The 26086-nt window shown below is 43.3% G+C and overlaps 10 protein-coding genes across 10 annotated transcripts; 5 read left to right on the top strand and 5 right to left on the bottom strand.

The window, feature by feature from the left end:
* Positions 1–48: 48 nt before the first annotated feature.
* Positions 49–1215, bottom strand: O0I10_000905 (uncharacterized protein; the record flags this gene model as incomplete). The annotated part of the gene is made up of 2 exons (XM_058481005.1): positions 49–456; positions 514–1215. The coding sequence occupies 2 exons, from the start codon at positions 1213–1215 to the stop codon at positions 49–51; spliced, it is 1110 nt and encodes a 369-aa protein (XP_058348569.1).
* Positions 1216–2584: 1369 nt separating this feature from the next.
* O0I10_000904 (uncharacterized protein) lies at positions 2585–3373 on the top strand (the record flags this gene model as incomplete). The annotated part of the gene is made up of 5 exons (XM_058481004.1): positions 2585–2656; positions 2722–2877; positions 2938–3002; positions 3069–3173; positions 3232–3373. The coding sequence occupies 5 exons, from the start codon at positions 2585–2587 to the stop codon at positions 3371–3373; spliced, it is 540 nt and encodes a 179-aa protein (XP_058348568.1).
* Positions 3374–4135: 762 nt separating this feature from the next.
* On the top strand, positions 4136–5984 carry O0I10_000903 (glucose-6-phosphate dehydrogenase; the record flags this gene model as incomplete). The annotated part of the gene is made up of 4 exons (XM_058481003.1): positions 4136–4205; positions 4335–4828; positions 4920–5121; positions 5200–5984. The coding sequence occupies 4 exons, from the start codon at positions 4136–4138 to the stop codon at positions 5982–5984; spliced, it is 1551 nt and encodes a 516-aa protein (XP_058348567.1).
* A 642-nt stretch (positions 5985–6626) lies between these two features.
* O0I10_000902 (uncharacterized protein) lies at positions 6627–8023 on the bottom strand (the record flags this gene model as incomplete). Its single annotated transcript, XM_058481002.1, has 4 exons — positions 6627–7043; positions 7100–7148; positions 7210–7325; positions 7382–8023. 4 exons carry the CDS (start codon positions 8021–8023, stop codon positions 6627–6629), a joined length of 1224 nt encoding a protein of 407 aa, XP_058348566.1.
* Positions 8024–9874: 1851 nt separating this feature from the next.
* On the top strand, positions 9875–11049 carry O0I10_000901 (uncharacterized protein; the record flags this gene model as incomplete). The annotated part of the gene is made up of 2 exons (XM_058481001.1): positions 9875–10594; positions 10651–11049. 2 exons carry the CDS (start codon positions 9875–9877, stop codon positions 11047–11049), a joined length of 1119 nt encoding a protein of 372 aa, XP_058348565.1.
* Positions 11050–11501: 452 nt separating this feature from the next.
* On the top strand, positions 11502–13147 carry O0I10_000900 (uncharacterized protein; the record flags this gene model as incomplete). Its single annotated transcript, XM_058481000.1, has 9 exons — positions 11502–11636; positions 11686–11790; positions 11851–11945; positions 11999–12056; positions 12121–12413; positions 12475–12621; positions 12676–12748; positions 12807–12942; positions 13008–13147. 9 exons carry the CDS (start codon positions 11502–11504, stop codon positions 13145–13147), a joined length of 1182 nt encoding a protein of 393 aa, XP_058348564.1.
* A 6611-nt stretch (positions 13148–19758) lies between these two features.
* O0I10_000899 (60S ribosomal protein L44) lies at positions 19759–20377 on the top strand (the record flags this gene model as incomplete). Its single annotated transcript, XM_058480999.1, has 3 exons — positions 19759–19761; positions 19993–20215; positions 20283–20377. 3 exons carry the CDS (start codon positions 19759–19761, stop codon positions 20375–20377), a joined length of 321 nt encoding a protein of 106 aa, XP_058348563.1.
* Positions 20378–20691: 314 nt separating this feature from the next.
* O0I10_000898 (chaperone DnaJ) lies at positions 20692–22076 on the bottom strand (the record flags this gene model as incomplete). The annotated part of the gene is made up of 5 exons (XM_058480998.1): positions 20692–20741; positions 20802–21144; positions 21205–21590; positions 21664–21813; positions 21869–22076. 5 exons carry the CDS (start codon positions 22074–22076, stop codon positions 20692–20694), a joined length of 1137 nt encoding a protein of 378 aa, XP_058348562.1.
* A 318-nt stretch (positions 22077–22394) lies between these two features.
* On the bottom strand, positions 22395–23435 carry O0I10_000897 (uncharacterized protein; the record flags this gene model as incomplete). Its single annotated transcript, XM_058480997.1, has 6 exons — positions 22395–22537; positions 22599–22697; positions 22765–22866; positions 22927–23073; positions 23136–23195; positions 23270–23435. The coding sequence occupies 6 exons, from the start codon at positions 23433–23435 to the stop codon at positions 22395–22397; spliced, it is 717 nt and encodes a 238-aa protein (XP_058348561.1).
* A 239-nt stretch (positions 23436–23674) lies between these two features.
* O0I10_000896 (uncharacterized protein) lies at positions 23675–26071 on the bottom strand (the record flags this gene model as incomplete). The annotated part of the gene is made up of 7 exons (XM_058480996.1): positions 23675–23813; positions 23871–24696; positions 24753–24804; positions 24870–25060; positions 25131–25569; positions 25631–25731; positions 25792–26071. 7 exons carry the CDS (start codon positions 26069–26071, stop codon positions 23675–23677), a joined length of 2028 nt encoding a protein of 675 aa, XP_058348560.1.
* Positions 26072–26086: the final 15 nt, after the last annotated feature.

Below are 26086 nucleotides of genomic sequence, written 5' to 3'. Positions count from 1 at the left end.
TTTATGTTTATTGAATAAACTACATAGCTTTAAATAACATTAAGGTTGCTATTGAGGAGGATTCTTGGGATCATAAAAAGGGTAATCATTGTATCCACGATCATCGCCACCATAGAATGTGTCGCGATCATACTTGTTGAGAGGCCATTCGTTCTTGAGACGATCGACAAGATCTGGATTAGCAATAAATGCACGTCCAAATGATACCATGTCGCCTGTACGATCCGACAATGCAATGGCTTCTTTTTCCTTGTTGGTATAGCCGGATGACATAAATGGACCCTTCCATAGCTTACGGATAGGATCAAGCGAGTTGAACAAGATCACGTTGGGATCTTCAGGATCGGGTCGTTCACGGTGTTCGATGAAATGCAAATAGGCCAAGTTGGGATGATTCTTTTGGAGCTGTTTAACAATGTAGCCCCAAGTTTCGTAAGGTGTCTCATCTTCCATATCCTAAATCAGCAGATATTAGTGGTGTTATCTTTCAAAATGACTCGTTGTCGTACATACCTGATATTCGGACCAAGGACTAAAGCGCACGGCAACACGTTCTTCACCAATAGCATCGACGACTTGGTCCACAAGGTCAAGTACAAAGCGGCATCGGTTTTCGATAGAACCACCATATTCATCGGTGCGCTTATTGCTGGATGTGTTGATAAAGCTATCAATCAAGTATCCATTAGCGCCATGGAGTTCAACCCCGTCAAATCCAGCAGCCATGGAGTTCTTGGCGCTTTGCACAAATTGCTGAGACACAGCCTTGATCTGATCGATGGTCATTTCCTCTGGAACCTCGCCTTGAAGACCTGCCGAATTGAGACCATTGATAGCAATAGGAGAAGGAGCAATTGGCTTGGATCCATCAGGGCGAAATATAGCATTGGTGCTTCTACCACTATGCCAGATCTGAGCGAAGAAAATACCACCCTTGTCATGGACACCTTTCACCACACGCTTCCAACCTTCGATCTGTGCTTGTGTATCAATCTCGGGAGCTCGTGGATAGGTACCTTGCTTGGAAAGATGGATAGCTTCTGTAATCAATAAACCACCAGGAGTGGCTCGATCTTGATACATTTTGGCCATCATCTCAGTAGGCACATGGTTATCATCGTTTCGCAAACGTGTCAATGGTGCAAGCACCACGCGATGCGATAATTGGGTAGCACCAACTTTGAGAGGTTGAAAGATTTTGCTTGTAATAGTCATGTTGTTGTAGGGAATGTATGTATGTATGTATGTATGTATGTGTCTTAGGAATGGGCTACAGGATAAGTCTCGCTCTGCTTTTTTATATGCCCATTGGCCCTGAATTTGAGGATGATGACTTACAGATGAGTAATTACGGCAATCGGAATATGACCTCCGTGGTAGGTCCGAGGTCTGAGCCAATCAATTTCTTGCCGCATAATAGTCTCACGATTTCTTTTACCCTTGGACAATGCTCGCCATCCCCATATAATGATTACAATGACTTCTGGTCGTCTTAAAGGGTAGTGGTGCCCTTATTGAGCAATGTATGGAAACGAAAAAAGTGACATGTTGTGAAGGTAACAAGGGAAATTCATGCATCAACCTTTTTCAGTAAGGAATTCTGCAAGAATAAGACATGATGATGATGCCAATCAACTATTGTAAAATAACACCTATACCATGATTACCAACATCTACCCTTTGAAACGAGCAAACTAGTTGCGCTTTATTAGCGTTGTCTTTTAATTTCTCAACCAATCGGATATACACTATATAGTTTCGACCATCTCAGTAATAATGGTGGGGTATTATTATGCTTGGCTCGAGGACTTGGATTTGCACTAGCACGTTGCACCCTTTGGTGCTGTGGAGCTTCAGCTTGGCGAAATTAGGATATAGCAATGCTTTGAGTACATAAAAAGGCGAAGACATGGTCCCAGGGCATCAACGACTATGGTCAATGTCAAATGCTTAAGCGTAGTGCTTATGGTACATAGCCCATCCGGATCATTTTACAAACAAGCATGGTGCCCTTGTGAGAACAAAGTGATTAGTCCCATACCATGGATGGTACGTTGGTTTTATTACGGTATTCAAAATGATATGCAAAAGTAACGTTGAGAATCAACATCAGCCATACGTTTCCATGATACGAGGATGTTGGGACACACGAAGTCAAAGCAGCCCATTTCATCATACTCGAGGAGTACATAAGCTTTCGCATGTTGATGTATGTTTTATACTCAAAGACTTGGCTTTGGAAAAATTTCAAGTTCCAGGGAATCAAGGATAAGGGTCATGCCATTTATTGTGGATAGCGATACTGCATTAAAGCGACACATGAACACGCCACGGTATGTGGTACAAACAGCGACATTTGGGATCCTGTAAAGCGGCTGCAGTAATTCAATCTCTTTTGCTCACTTATACCACCACTCATCAACTACAAGGACGCTTTATTCTTTCCAAGAGCATTCACAAAAGTAGCTTGCTCGTATACCCCCAACAAGCGACGACAACGCGCCCATCAGCATTCGAAGCCTTCATTTGTCTATAGACTGCATCATCTCACGTACTACCCGTTATCACTTTACATGACCCTACAATGCCAGCACCACTGCTCACTGATCGACGACCCGACACTGTACCTGTATTAACTGATACTATTGCTGAGCAGGTATGTGTGAACACGAGTGCCAGCGTGCATGTTGCTTGAATAGTAATAGTCCTAACCCTTGACAGGTCAGGCCTTATTTGCCACGACGCTTTCGTGTAGCTCCTCAATGGTCGCTGCTGTATAGTCTTGATCAACATGGTACTAGCTTGGCAACTCTGTACCGACGTGCAAAAGCCAATCGTGGACCTTGTGTGCTTGCTATCAAGGATGATAATGATCTGGTATGGAACTTGTCGAGTATAACAAGACAACATCAGCTAATGAAGGGTGGGATACAATAGGTGTTTGGTGCCTTTTTGAATGAGACATTGAAACCAAGCACATCATATTATGGAACGGGTGAATGGTAAGCCGATGGTGATTGGATGAACGGATACCTTTGTTATTGGTGGTGCTCATTTCCCCATGTAAGCTTCCTGTGGACTGAAAAGAATCAACACGTCAAAATTTTTCCATGGACTGGCAAGAACGAATACATGATCCTGGCTGATACTGATTTCATTGCCATGGGAGGAGGGTATGTGCTCTATGCTTGTACTATGAAAAAATACTGATCATGAGAAATGTTTTTCTAGTGACGGCAAGTTTGGGCTTTGGATAAATGCGGACCTTGAGAGGGGCTACAGCGAACAATGTCCAACCTTTGACAATGAACCTCTCTCTACCTCTTCCGAATTCAATTGTATCCAATTAGAGCTTTGGGGATTACGCATATGAAGATAAAAAGTTATACATATTGCAACGTTCCTGTGTGTCCATTTTACCATGTGTTTATGTGAGTACGCGTATTTATTGATCCCTTCATCCGGGGGCAGCGGTAGGACAAAGAGCTATTATTGCGGGGAAGAGGACATAGGAAGGATCAAAGAATCGGCGATCGAATGATACATACAGTAGTGGAGAGAATGCTTGAAAACGACTTTTTTTTTCTTCTCGGCATGAAAAGCATGATCGCATTAGTGCAACCTTGATCAGCTGCAAAAAGCATACCACATGGCCCTGACATAAGCAGTTTCGGATCGGGATAGGATGGGCAAATTATCCGATAAGGAGGAGGAACAGACAATTGTCAACACCACATGGCAACAAAAAGACGAGTACAAGCCAACTCCGGATTGCGGCGTATAGAATGAAATGGCATGTGAGAATGGGTGATGGCAGTCAAATGGGGGAGAGGAAAACAACATTGTCATGGTAACCAGGCAACAACAATGGGAATGCTTATGGTGTGTGTGTGGGGATATTGTTTGTGGAATTCCGCAGATACCAGTTGTGGATTATGAATGGCTGATGATGATGAAAAACTCTATCCCACCATAAGGTCGATCACCTGCTAGCTGCCCTCCTTGTCAATTCCCCCTCCTTTACCATACCATCAACCCCCAAAACGGCGTTTGTAATAAAGCATAACAAAACTCAGTTTTTTTTTCTTGACTTGGCGTTCGTGTTTTTCTCTTGCATTTTTCTTTTCATCCAAACATGCCCAGTCCTATGCAAGTGATCCAAGCAGAAGTAACCAAGGAGTTGAATGGTTTTGCAACCATTGTTGGTATGTAGTTTCTATCAGGATCACCACAACACCAACATCTTTTATCCCCGTAACGTCGTTGCCTTGACAACAGCAGCTTTGTCTTTTTTTTTCGTGACTAACATGTTCACAATGCATATTCTCTGATAGTATTGGGCGCTTCAGGCGATTTAGCCAAGAGAAAGACGTATCCAGCCTTGTTCAAGCTCTTTCGTAATGGTTTTCTCCCAGCCAATACACAGATCATTGGTTATGCACGTACCAAGATGTCTCAAGATGAATACCTTCAGCGGGTGACACAGTACATCAAGGTCAATGAAGAAGGTCGTGGTGATCTTGATCGGTTCAAGGCCATCACTAGCTATCATTCAGGATTGTACGATGATGACATGTCATGGCAATCACTCAATCAATGCATCGATCAAAGTGAAAAAGGACGTCATGCAAGCCATGGTCAATGCAACCGTATCTTTTACATGGCGCTTCCTTCTTCGGTGTTTATTCCTGTTGCTCAAGGCATACGCAACCATGTCTATTCTCAAAACGGCCTCAATCGTCTCATTGTAGAGAAACCATTTGGCATGGATACTGAAAGCTCCAATGAATTGGGTCGTGCTCTGGGTGCCTTGTTTAGTGAAGAGGAGGTAAATGCGGCATATCACTTTTGGTCAACCCATCTATCTTACTTGATGAGCTCATCACTATGCATCATCATGTATGCATCTCGTCGGTTAGATTTACCGAATTGATCATTATCTTGGAAAGGAGATGGTCAAGAACATCATGACGTTACGTTTTGCCAATGTCTTTTTCAACCATATCTGGGACCGCAAGAGCATTGACAATGTCCAGATTACATTCAAGGAACCCTTTGGCACAGAAGGTCGTGGTGGTTACTTTGATGATTACGGCATTATTCGCGATGTTATGCAAAACCGTGCGTGAGAAAAAGCGGAATAGGGTGGGAGAAAACAAGTGCATAAGCTAAAGTTTATCGCCCAATTTGGATGATCAGATCTGCTCCAGGTGCTATCTTTGATTGCTATGGAGCGACCCATTTCTACTGAGCCTGAAGCCATTCGCGATGAAAAGGTCAAAGTGCTTCGATGCATCCCACCCATTGCACTCAAGGATGCATTGTTGGGCCAATACATTGGTGGTGCTAACGGTAAACCTGGATATCGTGATGATGTAACTCTCAAGGACAAACAAGATAGCCGCACACCAACCTTTGCAGCACTCACATTGTGGATCCAAAACGAACGTTGGGAAGGAGTACCCTTTATTCTTAAGGCTGGCAAGGCACTCAACGAGGCCAAGGTGGAGATTCGCATCCAATTTCGCAACGTTGCTGGTAACTTGTACAAGGCCACCTCTCGTAATGAGCTTGTAATGCGGATTCAACCTGATGAAGCTGTCTATCTAAAGTTCAACAACAAGCAACCAGGGCTTTCATATCAAACCTTACAATCGGACCTTGATCTTTCCTATCATGCACGATTTGCTGACATGGCCATCCCTGATGCTTATGAATCACTCATTCTCGATGTATTGCGTAACGATCATGCTAACTTCGTGCGTGATGACGAACTCGAAGCTGCTTGGCGGATCTTTACACCTTTATTGCATCGCATTGACCAAGACAGTAACATTCCTCTTTCCACGTATCCTTATGGTTCCCGAGGCCCTGCTGAGCTCGATGCTTTCATGAAACGTTACGGCTATGATCGATCCAATGCCAACTATAGTTGGCCAAGACAAAGCGTCGCTCCTCAGCAATCCAATAGCAACAAACTTTGAAACATCCATCATCTCTAAATTGCATTTATCTTTTTCCCGTTTGTATATCATAAATCATGGGCTGCATTTCATTTCCAAACATACACTACTACTATTAGCACTAGCATGTTATTGTATAAGATAATCAGGGGATGTACATAACTTGGAATGGTCATAGAGTAAGAAGCACCACCACATGTAAGGGGTTTCATTCATATTGCTAAGCACGTGCTGTGCGCATTTAGCTCACAATGACTTTTGATTCAAGCACACAAGGGATTTGTTGTATGTATCCAAGATTGGGTAACACAAATTCATGCATTAAGACATCCGCCAATAGAAAATTTTATTGTTGATACTGTACAGACAAACCGGGAAACAAAAAAGATTTAACATGCATACAAGGGAACAATTTACATATGAAGTAAAAAGGATAACAAAAAGGAAGGGCATAAGGAAAGCATGTAATTGCAGCTAGGATGTGCGTGGGTGTTTAAATAGAGAGGGTATAGATAGCAAGAGATGAGAGAATATGATGATAATATGCATGTGCAGCGGTCATAATGTGAGAGAGTGAGTGAGTATGTTAGAGAGAGAGAGAAAAAGAGGATTTGCAAGTAAATAAGAGAGTGCGAGTGCGAGTATGTCTGTAATCGTTTCGTTTTACGGCGAGGATGTAGCTCGTACCATGGATTGTGATCGTTGTCTTCCACTTGCACCACTAGGTTGTGTTGCCATACGTAATAAACGACTACCACCAGCAGTAACGGTAGGCCATGAACGTCGATTTGGATTACTGGTAAGCGTTGCTTCAGGACATGATACAACTGAATAATTCCTGCTACCACTTCTTGGTCGACGAGGACCACGTGAGCTGGGTCCTGGAGCTGGAGGTGGTGGTGGTGTACGTATCGATGATGATGATCGTTCATAATCCATCAGCTGACGTGGATCCTTGTATAAGACGCGGCCACTCCTTTTGCTTTGAGTTGCAACGGCACGTTGAGCATCGTCGATTAATGATTGCAACATGGCTTTGATCCGCTCATACAGCTGTTCGGTCTCTGGATCATCTTCAGGCTATATAACAACGTGTGAGTGTGATTGATATCATGGGCAGAGTTCATTACTTTTACCTCTGAGAATGTCATTGACACTGGAGTTGGTGGAAGCTCACATCCATTCCTATTGAATACCCTGCTATTACTATCCCATTCCAATTTCCAATACCTTCTCTTTCTCTTACCTATCCTGAAGCTTCTTCTCAAGCTCTGCAATACGTGCAGCTTGTTCACGAGTTTGCTCTTCCAATGTTGCATTGACACTTGCTAGGGATTTGACTTCGATTTCAAGGTCGGCAATCTATTACTCTATTATCAATATCCCCACTCTTTCCAATATGATGATGTCCTATTTACCTTTCGTCCAAACTTATCATGGGGATCGTTATTGTGGTTGGATGAGAATCCGACAAGCTCGCCTTTACCATTCATGATCGTACAGCCTTGTTTCATCCTTGCAATGATAGGACGTGGAATCACATCTTCTTCTGATGACGAGGAAAAGTCATCCAAATCATCCTCCTCCTCCTCCAAATCATCATCGTCATCATCCAAATCGTCATCCAAATCAATATCCAAATTGTCGTGATCATAGTCGTCTTCATCGCTGTCTAATGTCCCATCGCTATCCTCAGTCACAGGGCTTGATAATCCAGAAAGCCCAGCTTCTTGCTGATGCGCCAAGGCCGCCATACGTGATAGGGGTCCCAGGGGCGATGGCTTGCCCACAAAGGACCATCCACTAGGAGAGCCTGGTCGATGATACCATGAAGGAGAAGTGGGTCGTGTAGTGATAAAACCAGCTGTTGAAGGCGAGTACTCTGTTGAAGCTGATGACGATGAGGAAGACCATGTAGAAGCCGAGGTCATTGAACATGCTGATGGCTGGTGGTGGAATTGCATAACAGGACGATGGAATGCTTGCAAGAGAGGTGACGATGGTCGAATGATATTGACTGCTCTGGGAGGGCGTCTACGTTGGTCTTCTTCCAAGGACATATAAAACCGGAGAGGAAAAGCGTGTTGTTGTTATTGTAAAGAAGAGAGAGAGAGAGAAAGGAAAAGATGTAAATTGCAGTATAAAGACAAAGGGCAGCCTTCTTTTTTGTTTTTTTGTTTTGACCCCCCAAAGTAGTTTTTGGGTTGGGTTACACACTAACCCATGTGGGCTAACTGTAAGGATGTACTTGCATTTGGTTCTCTTTTTTTCCCTTTCTCTCTCGTCGCTATTATTATCATGCACCTACCTCATCTCTGATAATTGATACTAGAAATATCCATTGCAACTAGCTCTTGCATCTTCTCAAAAGACAATGAATAAAGAAGAAAATGGGGATGATGAGTTGATAATAATAATAGCGTGCAAGCAATGCATGTGGCGTTTTATGAATAACAACAAGGGCGGGGATCTCATGTCTCATGAAGCAGCATTGTCTGAACTTGAAGCTGCAGGATAAAGAAGGCTCACGTGTAGCCATTTCACAGATATTACTGACAGCAACTCGTGCTTTGTCCTCCGGTGCATAACACGAGATACACACTTGAGTCATTGCGGAGGCACAACATTCACGCACATGAACCCGAGTTGCTGTTTGTGTTGCTGGGATAAATGAGAGAACACAGGGCACTGACATGTATATACATATACACATACACACACATGCACTAATGCTGCCAGCTGCTGCTGCTGCTGCTGCACTGTCAAATGAGCCACATTGCTGTATTGACAATGCGTCTGATTCAAGGGGGGGGGACTTTTTATTACATTTGCAGCTTCTTGATGTCTTCGCTCGTCCACAAGTAATCGTATCATCTAAACACGCAAAATGACACCACCTATAAAGATGATCAGTCATCGTATATATAAAGCAGCTTTCAATTTATTGCAAAAGGTGGTGGGACTCGTGTGGCACATTGGCTATGCAGCAAGATCCCACTTTATGCAAGCGGTGTGTTTGTTTACATGTGCTGCTTTTCAATCGTCATGTTTGTGTTCCCTTAATCATCGATATGCACTCGCACCACTTCCAACATCTGGGATTCCTCACAAGAATGTTATTCGAGAATGATGATGAACATGATCTTTTGATCCAGAAATGTGGTATCCATCATCATTCTTTATACCGCGGGGATAAGTTGACGCATGTACGTACATGTCTTGTCTGCTGACTTTTAAGATTTCGGGTGCAACATCCTCCTCCTCAGGTGCGATCGGGATTATCCGTTGTACAGGAACCCTTTTTCAATGTTTGTGAGTGATGAAGAATACACACCTACAATCATACACCTTCTCTAAAGCCCCGATTGTATTGAACAAGGACGTTCGTTATGATTGAATCCATCGACAATGCAGTGATCTGGAAGGCTGAGCTAATCAACAAAATGATCACCCAAACAACCAAAAGCGTGATTATCCAAACAACTTTCCCCAATTTGATAAAGCGAAGATCCCACATAAACAAACGCATCACATTTTCAATGTTTAGGTTTTCCATGTGCCACATCTCTACGAGGCTTGGTAGGCTAAATCTTAGTTTTCATATCCTATCCTACCATTTGGTTCGTATCACTTGCAATACTCCATGTTATCAATCCAGGGGCTTGGTCCATTGTTACTGCTTCTAGGACATGACAACATGGCTCTGGTTCATCTCAGATGAACAATAAGACAACAGCTCATCGTCATGCCGGTGACGATTGCGTGCTCTTTTAAGCTGCTGTGGGGTACCAAATAATTAAACAGCGCAAGACACAGCGAGTAACACAAGCTAAGGGACACAAAAGAAAAATAGCGCTTGAGCGTGTTCCTAATACTCTGTTTCTTTTTCCCTTTCTTTATCCTTTCACAACATGACCGTATCATCGTCCAAATTGTTTGAGCCCGTCAAAGTCGGCCGTATGGAGCTTCAGCATCGTGTGGTGATGGCACCACTCACACGTAACCGATCCGATGAAGACCATGCCGTAACACCACCTATGATGAAGGAATACTATACCCAACGAGCTCACGTTAAGGGATCATTGATCATCACCGAGGCTACTGCCATTACCGCTGAAAGTGGTCCATTTGCAGGATGTCCCGGTATTTACACCGATAAGCAGGTGGCGGCTTGGAAAGAAATTGTGGATGCTGTCCATGCAAAGGGAAGCTACATGTACTTGCAAATTTGGCATCCGGGTCGTGCTTCTCTCAAACAACTGATTCCTGGTAACAAGCCTGCCGTTGGCCCATCACCCATTGCTATCGAAGGCCGTAGCTTGTTGGTCGATACACCTAATGAGGTTCCACGTCCGCTTGAAGTTGATGAGATGCCTGGTATTGCACGTGATTTTGCTATTGCTGCCAAGCGTGCTGTTGAAGAAGCTGGCTTTGACGGTGTTGAAATTCATGGTGGTAATGGATACTTGCTCGATCAATTTATCAACACTTCCAGCAACAAGCGCACTGATGAATATGGTGGATCTATTGAAAATCGCGCTCGTCTTTGTCTTGAGGTGACTAAGGCAGTAGCTGATGCCATTGGAAGTGATCGTACCGCTTTACGTTTGACACCATGGAGCGAGTTCCAGGTATTTTGATGCATATGGATACAAGTGAGTAAAGACATACTGACCCCGCTATAAAGGACATGGAAGACGAGACGCCGTATGATACATGGGGATACATCGTGAGCCACCTTCCTCAAGATCTCGCTTATTTGCACATGCTTGGTCCACGTGATGATTTTGGTCGTAAAACACAAAATGACACTGTCAACACCCTCGATCCTTTCCGCAAGTTGTGGAAGAGCACTTTCATGGCTAGTGGTGGATTCTCTACTAAACCTGAAACGGCTAAAGAGCTTTCTGATGAAACCGGAGACCTTGTTGCCATAGGACGTGCCTACATTGCCAACCCTGATCTTGTCCTTCGTCTCAAGAATGGATGGCCTCTCAACAAGTATCATCGTCCTAGCTTTTATGGTGGTGATGAGCGTGGATACATTGATTACCCCTTTTACCAAGATGAGCAAAGCAAAGAATAGATTAAATGTGATAAAGACAATTGCAGCACTATCCTTGTAAGAAGATGCATATCCACCATATAATTGTTCAATGTGAAACAACAGCATGCCATTTAAGCGAGCGACTAAGTATACATGTATACCAGCTCATGTGAAAAAGATTACGCTATTTACATGGATGTTACGTATTTGGATACTGTAAGCAGCAGTGATCCAATTACACGGTATCAGCAATTGAACAACCAATACGTTGTAATAATGAAAGGCACAGCAACGCGTTTATTATTATTCCATCAACGTTATAGGGTAGCAATATTGGATATAAGTATAAAATGGAAAGCACATCTTTGAGTTGACCCCTGAAAATGGGTGCATTGTTATGCAGGCAGTAAGAGTGAAGCTATAGCTGAGAGTAATTCCGTTGTTGGATTCACCTATCTTCTTCTTCCACACACACACACACGCACGCTTCTATGGTCAGACCTCAGTGCCCCACATACGCTGTACCCGTTGGTTTTCCTGTATTCGGTCTCGCGTTTACCACAACGAACCAGTTGCTTGTAGGAGGAGGTGGTGGTGCTGGTCGATCGGGTATCCAGAACAAATTGGCAAGTAAACGACTCTCTTCCAATGCATGCAACTAATTGTAGTCAACAGGTCTCGTATCGCGTAGAACCACGTCGTAAAGATCTCGAGGAGGAGGCCGTGTACGAGTTTTCGAACGAGGAAGATGCGCCCATGTGTCTTGATGTGCATCCTGTGGTAAGGCATCAGCGACCAAGGCTTGGGCAGGGTGTCTAAAGAGCACACACGCTATTATAGGATGATACGATATTGGCTGGTGTCAATGCTTCCGAGGAAGACATCAAGAAAGGAAAGAATAGCAATTGTCGCGTATTCAAGGCTCACGAAGCAACGTAAGGAGAATGGTTGTGGTGATGATCATGTATGCTAAGAGGTATATGGATAGGATCGAGCTTGTCAAGTCAATGTCAACTCTTGACAGCAAGAACCCCGATGACTACCAGGTATATACAAAGATCATTCAAAGGTATGCGGTGATGAGATGGCTAATGAGAAGTATGTATCCAGAAAGCGGTTCGTTTCTGTGCTGATGGCAGTTTGTTCGCAACGGGCACATCCAATGGTCAAGTGAATGTGTACAATTATCCCGATTACACCCCTCTTTGTGACACGATTCAAGTTTCGGAGGACGATGAAGTGATGGATGTGGATATCTCGAACAAGAAGGATAAGCTTGTTGCTCTTACAAGGGATGCTATCAAACTCGCAAGCCTTCGTGGTCGACATACTGGCAAAGTGATGCAGACAATTTCAAGCCCGGCACTTGACAAGAAGCAAAAACTACAGTTTCGAGCATTCAGGTAGATCTATTTTGGAAAGGCATTGGGTAGTCATCTCATAGCTACCATGTTGCATTTTCAGATACGGCCGGTTATACAGCAAGGAAAGCGCCTATTTAGTAGGCAACAGCAAATCCGGCGGTCATCTTTTGAAGCTTGATGCATACACCCTTGAAGTTATCAGCAACGTGAAGATCAGTAAAAAGCCCATTACTTCGTTCTGTCTAAGGTAGGATGGTTGAGGCAAGGGGTAACTATGGGAATACTCATATGCTTTCTATAGCCGGGAAGGTGGCATGGCCGTTGTAGCAACTGCCGATTTTTCGGTTATCATTATGGATGCAACAACATTACGGGCAAGTAGTTGTACTGATGGATGATTGCTAGGGCATGATCTAACAATGATGTATGTAGGTCTTGCATACGGTGAAGGAAGCGCACGGCTTTTCTATCACGAGTATCGCCATCAGCCCTGATCGATTACTACTTGCAACAGGATCCGCCGACAACAGCTGCCGTGTCGTCTCACTTCCCCAACAATTCCCTAGTAGTAAGATCATTATCCTTGTAAAGGAGGACTTTGTGTTTGGCTAATCGAATGAACCTTCATCATAGGTGCTGCTGCTGTTATCCATCCACTCAAGACTGTATTGTTGGCTGTGATTGTTTCCCTGCTTCTAGTAGCCATCTTGCGACTTTTTGACTCTTATTACACTGACACCTCGGCAGTCTTCAACGAGACCTCAACCGATTAGAAAATCACACCCATTCCCAGAACCCGTTTTATTATTAGCTACATTGATAATATAAAAGAAGAGTTGCATGTTTTTGTCTTCCAAACCATGTTATGATAAGCAGCCATATCGAAAGTTTAGGAGGAACCGATACAATGATTCGTTTTTTTATTGCATACTTTCTATAGATTTCGTAGACTGTCAGCGTTCTTGTAATCCAAAATTCCTTTCTCTTTTCCAGCTGATCAGCAATCAATCCAGCTCATTCGCTTATCCCTTGCTTGGAGGTCCTCAATGAACCGCTCAACGAATTTCATTCCATTGAGATAAGTATTGGTGGAATCATGCAAATTGTGATCAATTGCAGTTTCTTGTTCAAGACGTGCATCCAAAAGTTCGCCCTATTTCCTTTTGAAAACGGTGTTTCTTCGCTGGGCGTTATTGATAGCATGAGCAAGAGCATCAGTCAGTAGTGGGGTTCGTGTGAATCAACTGATGCAGCTGAATGCATTCTTGCTCCTGCTTCTTTAATGCTTCATTCAATGTCTCGGCAAGATGACGTTTACACAAATCAGTTTACAAGTGGAAAACATAGACCACAAGGGATTCATTAAAGAATAGGGCCAAGTATCACAAAGAAAACAATGAATAATACAAATAACAACGAAGCACTATGCTAAATGCATTAGTATCTTCAATCTATAGACGACACCACAAAGACATTTTGACACTTACTAAAAGGCACTTGGGGAGCACATGCAACAAACGAAAGAGATGCGTAATAATGTTGATGGCAGCAGCCTTGCTTTTATGTGAATGGATGTGGGCGTGAGAGTTGTTGTAATGATTGATCGAACTGATAAAGTGGTCAAACAGGCTTAGAACATGTATGGGTAACAGCATCAACAACTGATAAATCCATCTACATTCTAGAAACCTGAGATGACATAAGGATGTTGCCCAATCCAATGCATGTGAACGATTGTCCTGCGCCAGCCCATCATTTCCATCATTGAACTTCCTTGATTCGATTTGACCTGATAGTAAGGCAATGGCTGTTGTTGGATCATCATTATCATGTAAAGTGTAAAATGGCACACACCCTTTTGCTATACGTGAGGATCATGGCTTTTATTTACGTGTACCTATTGTCTATCGTGAGGGTGATGATCATGGATGGGTGGATGGTGTGTATAGGGTAATTGATGAGTGGCCTCAGTGTAATAGCAGTAGGGGGATTTAAACTTGGGGGACAGCAGCTCCACAACTTGAGACAACGCTTCTCTTCTTTTTCTCCCACCTTCCCTTATTCCATTCACGACATCTCGATCAAGGTAATGTATTATAAAGAAGTGCTCTTGTTGGCTGTGAGGTGTTAATGTAGTTCTGAACATGCATTGTCAGGGAGCGAGTATGTCCAAGTGCTGGTGGTTGCCATGGCGATATTGTTGCTTCCTTTTCTTCATTGCTATTCCCGCTCTACGATTGGTGTTAACAGGTACATTAAGAGTCCAATGTTGCAGCCGAACTGGTTCCATTGACGTGTTAGCTTATATAGGGGGCTAGTTTGGTTTCAAGACGCTGGCTGGTTTGGCGTTCTGTTTCGGCTCAACAACACTACACCATGGTTTTCGTTTTCCAGTAACCAACAACAACGGGTCTTTGTGTATATGGAAAAGGCAAGTACAATGAAACAAACAATGAAAAGGGTGTTTATTGTGTGTGTGCTAATAATGAATTGAATAGGTTTCTTTGATCAGGCAACGCAACTTGGGGCATCATCATCATATCTTTGGGTTCAAGTCCCAGCCTGTATCAAGTGGCCGCTGCGTCGCTCTGCACTAGCCAAGTGTACTGAAAAAGCTTCTTGGAACGCTCCAGGGCTCTATAGACCTGCGTTGAGTTGAGGATGGGTCGATGATGATGGGGTTTTGGAAGAGCATGGTCACCGTGTTGAGGTAAAAGGGGATTTGCAACAGCTTGTGAATGTGTTTAACCAACACGGTCTTCTCGTGACAGCCACGTTCTTTCCCTTGAGGATTTCTTTTCATGTGGTGGGAAAATGATTGGAAGGATTGGGGATCATTCTTCCTTTGGAGAGGATGAATGAGGACGACTATGAGCCTGGACTCTACGTAAGTGATGTCCTTCCTTGCCATGGATCGAACTGGCCTTGCGTGATTCGTGCAGTGCTTTCTCAAGAACAAGGGATCGCCCGACGTTGTTCGTATGGTGTGATTTGGTTTGTGAATTCCTTCTGATTTGCTTTCTTCCTTAGAGAGGATCGCCTAACGGTATACCAAATCGTCATCATTCCCGGTACCAGATGGTTTAACCAGCTTGCTTTCTTATTTGTAGAGACGACGATTACGATGATTACCACATTCACCACAATGACGATTACGATGACCACCCCATCCACAACAATGACAATGATGACGACAACGAGATACAAAAGGAAGCCTGCAAGATCCCATTCTTTTCAACTTGTGTATTTTTGGATGTTGGTGTGACGGATGAGATTGAGGACTGGTGACGAGTACGAGTACGAATGATGACGGAGGACGACTACGACGATGGTGGTGGCAATGTACAGTACATAGCAAGATAGCTAGATGAAATAAAGCATTGCTTATTTATTATACACGCTTGTTGGAGGCTGCTAGCTTGTGGATTACATACTATCGCTTCGAAGATGGAATAATAAAGGTGGTCCGGTTATCGGTCATGCAAGAAGTACATGGCTTTTGTAATACAATAAGGAGGAGTGGGAAGTGGGATGAGCTTGAGAAGAGAAAAAGTGAAGAGATCCCTCCATTGAGTTTCAGGATGAGTGACCCATTCAATATGTATACGTATCTTTTTACATATACAAATTGGTTTATGCAGCTCGACCTTCTCCTACATGCAAATGTGATATGGAACCATTATTATCATACGCATTACTTACGTAACTTCACAAAAGGCAATCATCATCATCATCATCACCATCCATTTGTCTACTGTAGCAACCTGTCAAGGACGTGTCTGTGTAACCACCACGTGCCGTTTCACTCAGCTCTTCATCTTTCCGTTAATGCAGCCGACACCATCCACTAGGAAAAAGCACCTCCATCACGCTTACAGCATAGTGAAAACATAAAGACAGCCATATCTCAAGATTTCACAATGAAACGTGGGGTTTTGAATAGAGCAATGTGATCGGCTTGGCCAACAGCACCTTGTGTGAAAGTTTCACGTTCAATGTCGCAAACAGCGCAAAAAATATTTTTTGGTCGTCGAAGAAAGTTTCAAGAGGTCGACCCCCAGGTCCAGTTTGGCTGGTGGCGACATTGCGAAATCTGGGATTGGCCACGATGAACGTAAAACTTGCACACAAGGTGCAGTTGGCCAAGCCGAGCACATTGCTCTAATAAAAACCCCACGTTTGATTGTAAAGTCTGGAGATACAGGCGTCTTTATGTTTTTACTATGTTGTAAGCGTGATGCTATATAAGAAGTGGTCCTTGTTTGATGTAAAGTAGTATGACTATAATAGAGCAAAAGATGCAGAAGGACCTCTTTGGATAACTCAGCTAAAAAGTCAGGACTTCAGGGACAATGCATGAAAGGTACGCAACCCTCACTTTTATGTCATACATTGCTAGCTAACGGCCACTTTTATCCAATCATCATTGTTGCGAGATCCACTGCATGGGAGCGATGCCCCTGCTCTAGACATTCATTTCCATGATTAAAGTAGCTTGATCCGAGCTGATTTGGTTGAGTTACGCTCACACAAGATTACATCAGTTGAGCTACATCGAGCGTGCTCTATGTCCAGAGTGATGTAATCTCTCTTTGACCGCAGCTCAGTCAAATCGGCTCGGATCAACCTACTTTAATCATGGAAATGAATGTCTAGAGCAGGGGCATCGTTCCCATGCAGTGGATCTCGCAACAATGATGATTGGATAAAAGTGACCGTTAGCTAGCAATACATACCTGTTCCTAGATGATCTATAAAGTAATTATACATTCACCCTTTCATTCATGCAAACGTAGCTGTGTTACACAACACGACCCTCTGCATCTTTAGCTCTGCCAAGGTCCAACTACTTGACAATGAACAAAGACCACTCTTCATATAGCATCACGCTTACAAACATAAAGGTGCCTGTATCTCCAAACTTTACAATGAAACGTGGGGTTTTTATTAGAGCGATGGGCTCGGCTTGGCCAACAGCACCTTGTGTGAAAGTTTCACGTTCAATGTCGCAAACAGCCCAAAAAATATTTTTTGGTCGTCGTCGTCGAAGAGGTCGACCCCCGGATCCAGTTTGGCTGGTGGCGACATTGCGAAATCTGGGATTGGCAAGCTTGATCGTGAAACTGGCACCCAAGGTGCAGTTGGCCAAGCCGAGCACATTGCTCTATTCAAAACCCCACATTTCATTGTAAAGTTTGCAGATACAGGCACCTTTATGTTTGTAAGCGTGATGCTATATGAGAAGTGGTCTTTGTTTAATGTAAAGTAGTATGACTGTATAGAGCAAAAGATGCAGAGGGCGTGTTTGTGTAACTTGTGTCATTCAGCACAGGCGATGCATGATTCTTGTACGCTATCTACGGAATAGTTCAAAATGCCAGCTAATAGCCCATTCCTTCCATTCACCTTTGTTGTCCAATCCAATGCATACGAACGATTGTTCTGCTCCAGCCCATCATGCCCATCCTTCAACTTTCATGATCCGAGAAGATTTGACTGAAAAACGCTCAAACACAGAAGTAACATCCAATATGAGAGAAATCATTTTGCAAAGTTATTTGTAAACTGCCAGCTCGCAGCCCATTCCTCCCGTTCTCCTTAATTGCCCGATCCAATGCATACGAACAATTGTCCTGCTCAAACTCATCATTTCCATCGTTAAACTTTCTTGATCCGAGGGGATTTAGGTGAGTTACGCTCAGACACAAAACATCATCCAAATTCAGAGAAATCATTTTGCAAAGTTATTTGTAAACAGCCACTTGACAGCCCATTCCTCCCAATCATCCTTGTTTCCCAATCCAATGCATATGAACGATTGTCCTGCTCCAGCACATTAGTCCCATCCTTCAACTTTCTTGATCCGCGAGGATTTGACTGAACAACGCTTGTACAAAGAAACATCATTCAAGCTTCAGAAAAGTCTACTTAATTTGCAACTCTTCCACTCTCAGCTTCTTCCCTCTCCTTCCCATTCTCAACTGTTGGCCCATTCAAGTACAACCATCACCTACGAACGATTGTCCTGCTTCAGCCCATCATGTCAATCCTACAACTCTCTTGATCCGATTGTCTTTGACTGAATGGCAAGTGCATGGCGTGTACACAGCCTTCTTGTTACTCTTCTACAGCACACGCTCTTGCGCGTTTCCCTGTCACGACTAACTGTAACAGCATTCAATGCAGCAGTTGTTATTAGCAAGCTCTTTGCTCCATCGTATCCAACAGTGCTTTCTACTTGCAGCAACTTGCCTTACAGCCTTGTTCACGTGAACAGCAGATAGCCATTATAGGCAAGCATCTTTGTTACACGTAGCAACTTGCTTTCAATACATACGACTTCTTATGGATATGGATGTGGATATTGGTATGGTACATGGGATGGGGATTGGGTATATACAATGCGTGGAAAAAGAGTCAACTTGTCATTGACGCTATGATCCTGAACGTTGACTCATCCAATTATCGTACTTTAGGCACTATTCCAGGCGGCTACCATCATCATCCTTTGTGCAACAACCTGTCAACCGTGTACAACAATCATCATCCAGCTGTCCATAATTCGCCACTACCGCACCTTCATCCGTTCACCTTTGCACAATGCAGGTCCAAAGGATAGAAGCTTTCCGCATCGATGATGCATCTCCCCCAGTTGAGCAACTCGTTGTACCTCTCAATCTATTTCTTATAAATGATGTTGAATTAAAGGATTACTTTAGCGAATACGACATTGCGCTGCCAATCATTATCAGTTTCTTTAGTGTAAGAGATTTTCTTTCTTCCTGAATTGGGCCCCGTCGTGAGAGGGCATTTGATGAATTGTACTATAAATGGATACGTATGTGGTATGGAAAATGCAAGGATGTAGAAGTGTATACACTTGTCAATGCCGTGATAAAGGAAAAAGAGACGAAGAGAACGGGTCTGATTGATTCACTGTGTGCCTCAAACAAAGGTGGCATTCGACCGTATAACTTGCCTCCCTTTCTTTATGATTAGATCTTGTCAATGACACCGCAATACAGGTCCTCGTTTGTAATTTAGATCTTGTAAGATAAGAGGAGGGAGATATGCAATAAAGTCAAGCCTATATGTATACAGCAGCAGTCATTCGTTTTTTAACGTTGTCGACAGTATCCAATTATAGACATCCATCACAGCAGAGGATCATTTAATAATAGTGAACACCAATAGACTATTTCGAAAAGCTTGAGCATACAACATCTTTTATTAGCAAGCACAACGACAACTATCGGATCCGCATCACTTGCTGGGTGTGTAACATGACCAGCCAATCACGTCTGGTTCGCGCTCAGCAGCGGTGGTGCCTCATTGCCATGGAGCCTGCGAAATGTGATCATCCTTTTTCGTCCATCCATTCGACATGGTAAGAAAATCAACACCCATCCATCGACGTATCCATCCATCTGCTTCGAACGAAATATACCACACATCATCCCGTTGCCTGGAAACAGCAATCCGAGTACAATAGCGACGATACCACACATACATACACATATTCACCCATTTCAGCATGCACCCAACCGACGACAGCGGGATGGATACGTCAATGCCCAATGCCAATGACAACCAACAAACTCATGTATACGCGCTATAGGTCAACATTCCCAAGACCAGAAACACCTTCTGCAAGGGCAAGAAGTGCAGAAAGCACACTCCCCACAAGGTCACCCAGTACAAGACTGGTAAGGCTTCGCTCTATGCTCAGGGTAAGAGACGTTACGACCGTAAGCAATCCGGTTATGGTGGTCAGACCAAGCCCGTTTTCCACAAGAAGGCAAAGACTACCAAGAAGATTGTCCTTCGTCTTGAATGCACTGGTAATGTATCATAGGAAGATATCGAAAAGGGTAGGAAAAATGGCTGATGCATAATGTTTCTTCATAGCCTGCAAGTACAAGATGCAACTCCCCATCAAGCGTTGCAAGCACTTCGAGTTGGGTGGTGACAAGAAGACCAAGGGTGCTGCTCTCGTTTTCTAAACGCAAAATGGATCTTTCAAATAAATCGTCAATCAGCATATGCTCAATTGATCAATACAACGGATTTGGATTGGATGGTATGGGAGGGATTCGTGACATGGATGTGCCAATAGGGAAGGTAGTTTTTCTTCGATCGTATGTTGTCAGTGTATATATAAGAACTAAGAACTACTGGCTCTGTTATTTGGATAATGTCATTTTCAGGAGCAATCAACTCGATATCTTTGATTAGGGATTACACAAGGATATAAGGAAATGTACACGTTTTTATAAGAGAGAAGTTTTGCTATCTCTATATCGATAATCTAAATGCTCTACAACTCTTCATGTCGATTAGATGGGAAATGTGCTCCTTGTTTGAGTACTAGTAGAAACCAATTCATTGTTAGATGTGTGCAACAGAGATACCCATCATTCAACTTACATTTGACCACGTCCTCATCAATATGTGTTGGAAAGACGACTTGGTATTCAACGAAAAGGTCGCCATGTTCGGAAGGGTTGTCATAATGAGGCATGCCAGCGCCTTTGATTGTTTGCACAAAGCCATATTGAGTAACTCCCGAACGCTCCAATTTAATATCGGATCCATCCAACTGCTTGATTGTCTTTTCAAAACCAGTCAATGCTTCGATGAGCGTAATGTGCTGCTTCGTATATAGGTTGTCGCCTTGACGCTCGAAAACGGGATGTGCATCCGTTATCACGATAAAGATCATGTCACCAGGGATTGCATCAGGATACTCATCGGCCTCTTGTTCCAAGACCTAATGACGATGGATTAACCCACATTGAATGTGTCGAATACCAATTCCTTTAATACATACCGTTGTTTGACCATCACGCATACCCTTTTCAATCACAATGGTATATTGCTCATTGCCACGAAGCACCTTTTTGCCACCACAAGCATTGCATACAGCTCGAATCGTTTTTCCTTTCCCACCACATTGTGTACATGTTTGCTGGACTTGTTGCACCATACCAGGACCCAATTGTATGCGAGTAATGGTCCTACCATGTCCATGGCATGTGGGACATGTCTGGATATCCTCAGATCGCCTAGCACCGGAACCATGGCAATGATCACAAACGACTTGTTTGGAAATGTCAATCTCAAGTGATCCACCGTTGTACAAGTCTTCCAGGGACACTGGTAATTCTACTTGAACATCGGGTCCTCGGCGCTCTTGTTGCTGTGCACGATGTCCACCTATTACCACCACCACCACCATCATCATCAATCACATGCCCCTTCTTCATGAATAGCCATCATTGTATCTTACCAAAGCCTCCACCACCAAAGAATTGTGAAAAGATATCAAATGGACTATGGAATCCACCACCTCCACCACCGTTCTTGTGCTGTTCCAGTCCTTCTTCACCATAGCGATCGTAGATTGCACGTTGCTCCTCATCCACCAATACCTCATATGCTTGGATCGCAAGTCAATAAAGTCATCGCGTGTCATGTATATCGTTTCATAGTACCTGCTGTCAATTCCATGAACTTTTCCTCGGCTTTCTTGTCACCGGGATTCTTGTCAGGATGGTATACACGTGATAGCTTCTTGTAATGCTTCTTGATTTGACTCTTGGGTGCATCACGAGGAACGTCAAGTATGCTGTAAAAGTCCTTGCCGGCGTGTACAACCAGAACTACCACCAACAGCAAGAGCCAGATCGCAAATTGCCGCATCGTGTAATAAGAAAACGAGAGAGGGAGAGAAGGGTGAAAGAGCGGTGTGGTTGTTGTTGTTGTTGTGAACGTAAAGTAGTGCTTATGCGGAGGAGGAGAAGGCGAAGAGTATGGATTGATTCACACTATGGACCCAAAATGGATACGTTGCCTATGCGCCAATCAGTGTCAGCCAACATATCTGAATGACTTGCATGGTTTTGATTGTTGACCCATCACCCACATGCCAGTAACAATGAAGCCCTTTCTTTATGTTTAGTACTCTAATCACATGTCCTAGTGCCCTCATCTCATCAATGATGTTCAATAAAGCAAGGTTTATATTTTGTCATCCTCTTCTTTACTAGATAAATCTACAAAGGCAGCTCTCATCCGAGTAATAAATGTATATATATTCCTATCAGCGTTGAGCCCTGACAAAATGTGGGATAGACCAGGTACTTCAGGCACACATTCCAAGACTAGTCATTTACGTTGGTTAGTATAATATTGTTATCCAAAAAAAAGATAAGACTACGATACCTGAAAATGGCTCATGTGGCGGTAAATGCAATATAAAGGAATATTTACGGTGGTGATCACGTTCATTGATGCAAGTGAATGTAAACTTGACCTTGTTACCTTTCATATAGATAGCACATCAATATCACCATCATCATGCTCTACGCACCCATTCTTGCTTACTTACCTCCTTTTCCTCTCATCCTTAACTTTAGGTTCTCGGATACAAACTCAAGCTCAGATTGGCATGATGATCGTACTTGATCCAAGGAAGGCTCCCTTTGTGCTTCTATTGTTGCAACCATAAATTATCTAGAACTTCCTCCATTGCTTCCATAGCTTTGCTAACCTTTCTTCTTCTCTTGTATCAGCTCATATACTTTATCACGCTCACGATGGATAACGGCCTCTTTTCCTTGTTCAGTGCTGTATGTTTGCTGTAAGGCATCAATCTCTGATCTTCTCTTTGATAATTCTTCGACACGCGATGGTTGTGCTGGCAAAGCAATCCAAGTAAGTAGTGATCCAACAATAGCAACAAGTACACCTGATACTCACACAACTGACTAAGCTGTTCCTTGTATTTTGCGATAGTCGCCTTTTGCTCTTCGACGCGTTCTACACGCATCCCCAAAAGACACCTGTGAGTTCAAACATGGCTTGTACGTCGGCATATAGAGAGAGTACCCTACCTGCATGTCGTTGTGATTGCTGCTGTGCTTCTGAGGAACTACTTGCAAAGGCTGCTGCTCGGGTCCGTACAAAACTATCGAGTTGATCTGATGCACTCTTAATCCTGGCTTCAACTTCATCGACGGGTATATGGAATGTCTCTAGTGATTGCGTAGGATCCTTCATGTCGTATATAAAAGTGGTGGTGTGGTTGAGTGTATAGTATGTTGTGTGCGCGTGTGTGTGTGGAAAAAGGAATGGCTGATGTTGATTCCCGCTTAAACTTGGATTTGCTGAGTTATCGACTGACAACACTTTCTTGACAAGGAGCAATCACAATGCTTTTAACGATAAAGACCTTATTGTGCTATAATGCTGATGCAAAAGATGATCATTTTAATATGATGATGATATGCAAATGTAATCTATTTATATTCTTTCAAGGTGCAAAAGTTGACGCCCAAGCGTGCCTTGTGTAGCAATTTATAAAAGTTCTGCTTGTCTTGATCAGCCCACAGCCTTTCATCATTGAAAACACGAGTACGTTTGAACTTTTCATATAACCTATTATCAATCCATTAGTATAGTTGATTGGATGCATGATTATGAAAGCAAACTTACTTTGGAAAGTCATCATCAATACCACCATAACCGCCCATGACAAAGATCAGTGTACCTTCAGGAAAACCTTCGTACATTTCTCTAAAGTAGCGATCAAACAACTCCATCCTTGTTGCGGCTTCGCTATTCTTGGAAGAGGACTCAAAGGAAAGAATGGTTGGCACAAGTTGTTCCTCCAAATGCACCGTAGGTTTCAGTGTACGGAATTGTGATACGACAAGGTTGTGTTTTTTGCTTGCTTCGATCGTCCGTTGAACCAATTCTTCATCTGTTGTACAGCATTGATAGGTGGCAGGATACATGTTGCTCAAGCTATAAGTTGGAACGGTATTGCGTTCAAGCAATACGCTCGATCGCTTCTTATTCGTAGCCTGATCCAATCGATTGAATATCAATTCCATATCCGTAGCTGATTTGCCGTACTTGGGACCATGTTCCACTTTAAGCTTGAAAAGATCCATAGCTGCACGAGCATCTTCACCGGAATCGTGACCCACTTTTCCATGATGCTGAATCTTTCGCTTCAAGAATCGAGACGACAAATAACGTAGAGCGGGCTTGTGAGGGGGTCCCCTGAAACTGTCGTAGAGAAGAGCCGTATCCACACAATAAGGATGGGCAATCTTGAGGGCTTGCAAATCGTTTTCCATACTGTGTCCAACAAGAATAACATTGTGATCCACCAATCGTCGAACATACTTTTGGGCTCGTCGAAGCGAACATGTGGTCTCTTGCATAATCTCGGGCGTGATACCACTGTACTCGGTAAGGTAATCCACAATCTTCTCCTCCGGTCTGACAAATTGATCCATCAAGCTTTCACCATCTAATGAGCCATGCAAATCAATAAAATGCCCCTGTCAATAATACCCCTATACTTACTTTCATCGACCAATGTCACACGGGCGAGTGCTTTTCCAGTCTTTGTTTTGACCTAGATATATATATACGTTATATAAGTATGGGTGATCTCTATGTATAGATGTCATTGTTCCTTACCATTTCACAATCAAGAGCCATTAATCGTTTCCTGTCAGAAGGTGTGGCTGCAGGGCGAGTCTCTTTCCATTCATCATCGGGTAACTTGCTAGAGGGATCCAAGCAGGTTGGAATAGGGTAACGGGACTTTTGCAATTCATCCAGGGTAAGTACATAAAACTCTTCCATTCGACCCTTATATTTTTCCATGACTAAGAAAAAAGACCATCCATGATCAGAAAACAGGACTCATTCATTCTCATTCTCTTCCAAATCACCTACGTTGGTTGCGTTGTTCTTGACGACGCGCATTTTCCTTATTACTGACAGGGCATTGCAAGGCCTCCATGAATTCCAAGCCGACCTTGTTACGCTTTACGGGTAGAGCGCTGATCAATGCATGAGAAAAGACCGACGAAAAGTAAGGCATGGTCATTCGGCCAAGGAGCCTTGGATCAGATGACTTGATATCAATGAGATGCGGAGTGGATTTTGGCGAATAGTTGGCATAATTGTCAAGTCGAGGCAGGCCGAAATGAGATGCATCCAAACCAGGCACGTATAAGAGCACAGCATGCTCAAGGGATCCACGATTGATCATTGTAGCAAAACCTGGAGCTGTCGTTTCGGCCAATGCATAAATGAGGAAATTGCGAATATCATCCACCTTCAACTTGTCGTCGATCTTTTCAGTGTTGAGCTTCAATGATGGCACATGCACCTAAAAGTGAAAGGTGAGGTGAGGATGAATGCCCCTTTTTTTCATTGTATCCTTAACTCACTTTGACATCACCAATCTGTTTTTGTGCTCGACGTCTTAAACGCTTCTTTTCACGAATGGCACGCACATCCTCCAGTGACATTGTCTTCTTTTTTTGTGTTCCTGATAAAAGAATACAATAAATAAGGTTGCTCGGTAAAAAGATCATTCTCCCTTCCATACCTTTGCCAGGCGACCTCTTGTTATTAGTATTTGGTTTGGGTGAAGACGTTCCAGGAGTCGTTATTTGTACAGCTTTGCGCCCACCAGTGTTGCCAGTGTTATTGCCTTTGTTGGTCCTTTGCTTCTTGTGCTGGTGATCGATCGCTTGATCGCTGCTGTTGGATCGCTTCTTATTCTCGACTTTTGGCACCTCGTCGTCATTGTCGAATTTGACGTGGATCTTTTTTGCAGCGTCTTCCACAAGAGGCTTCTTTGGGCGATCGGTGGGTGTGAACCTCATTCGTTGTTGTATTGG

Source organism: Lichtheimia ornata (assembly GCF_029851405.1).
Source record: "Lichtheimia ornata isolate CBS 291.66 chromosome Unknown scaffold00002, whole genome shotgun sequence".
Taxonomy (NCBI): domain Eukaryota; kingdom Fungi; phylum Mucoromycota; class Mucoromycetes; order Mucorales; family Lichtheimiaceae; genus Lichtheimia; species Lichtheimia ornata.
The sequence above is the reverse complement of the archived record's forward strand: the minus strand, read 5'-3'. Positions and strand labels throughout refer to the sequence as shown.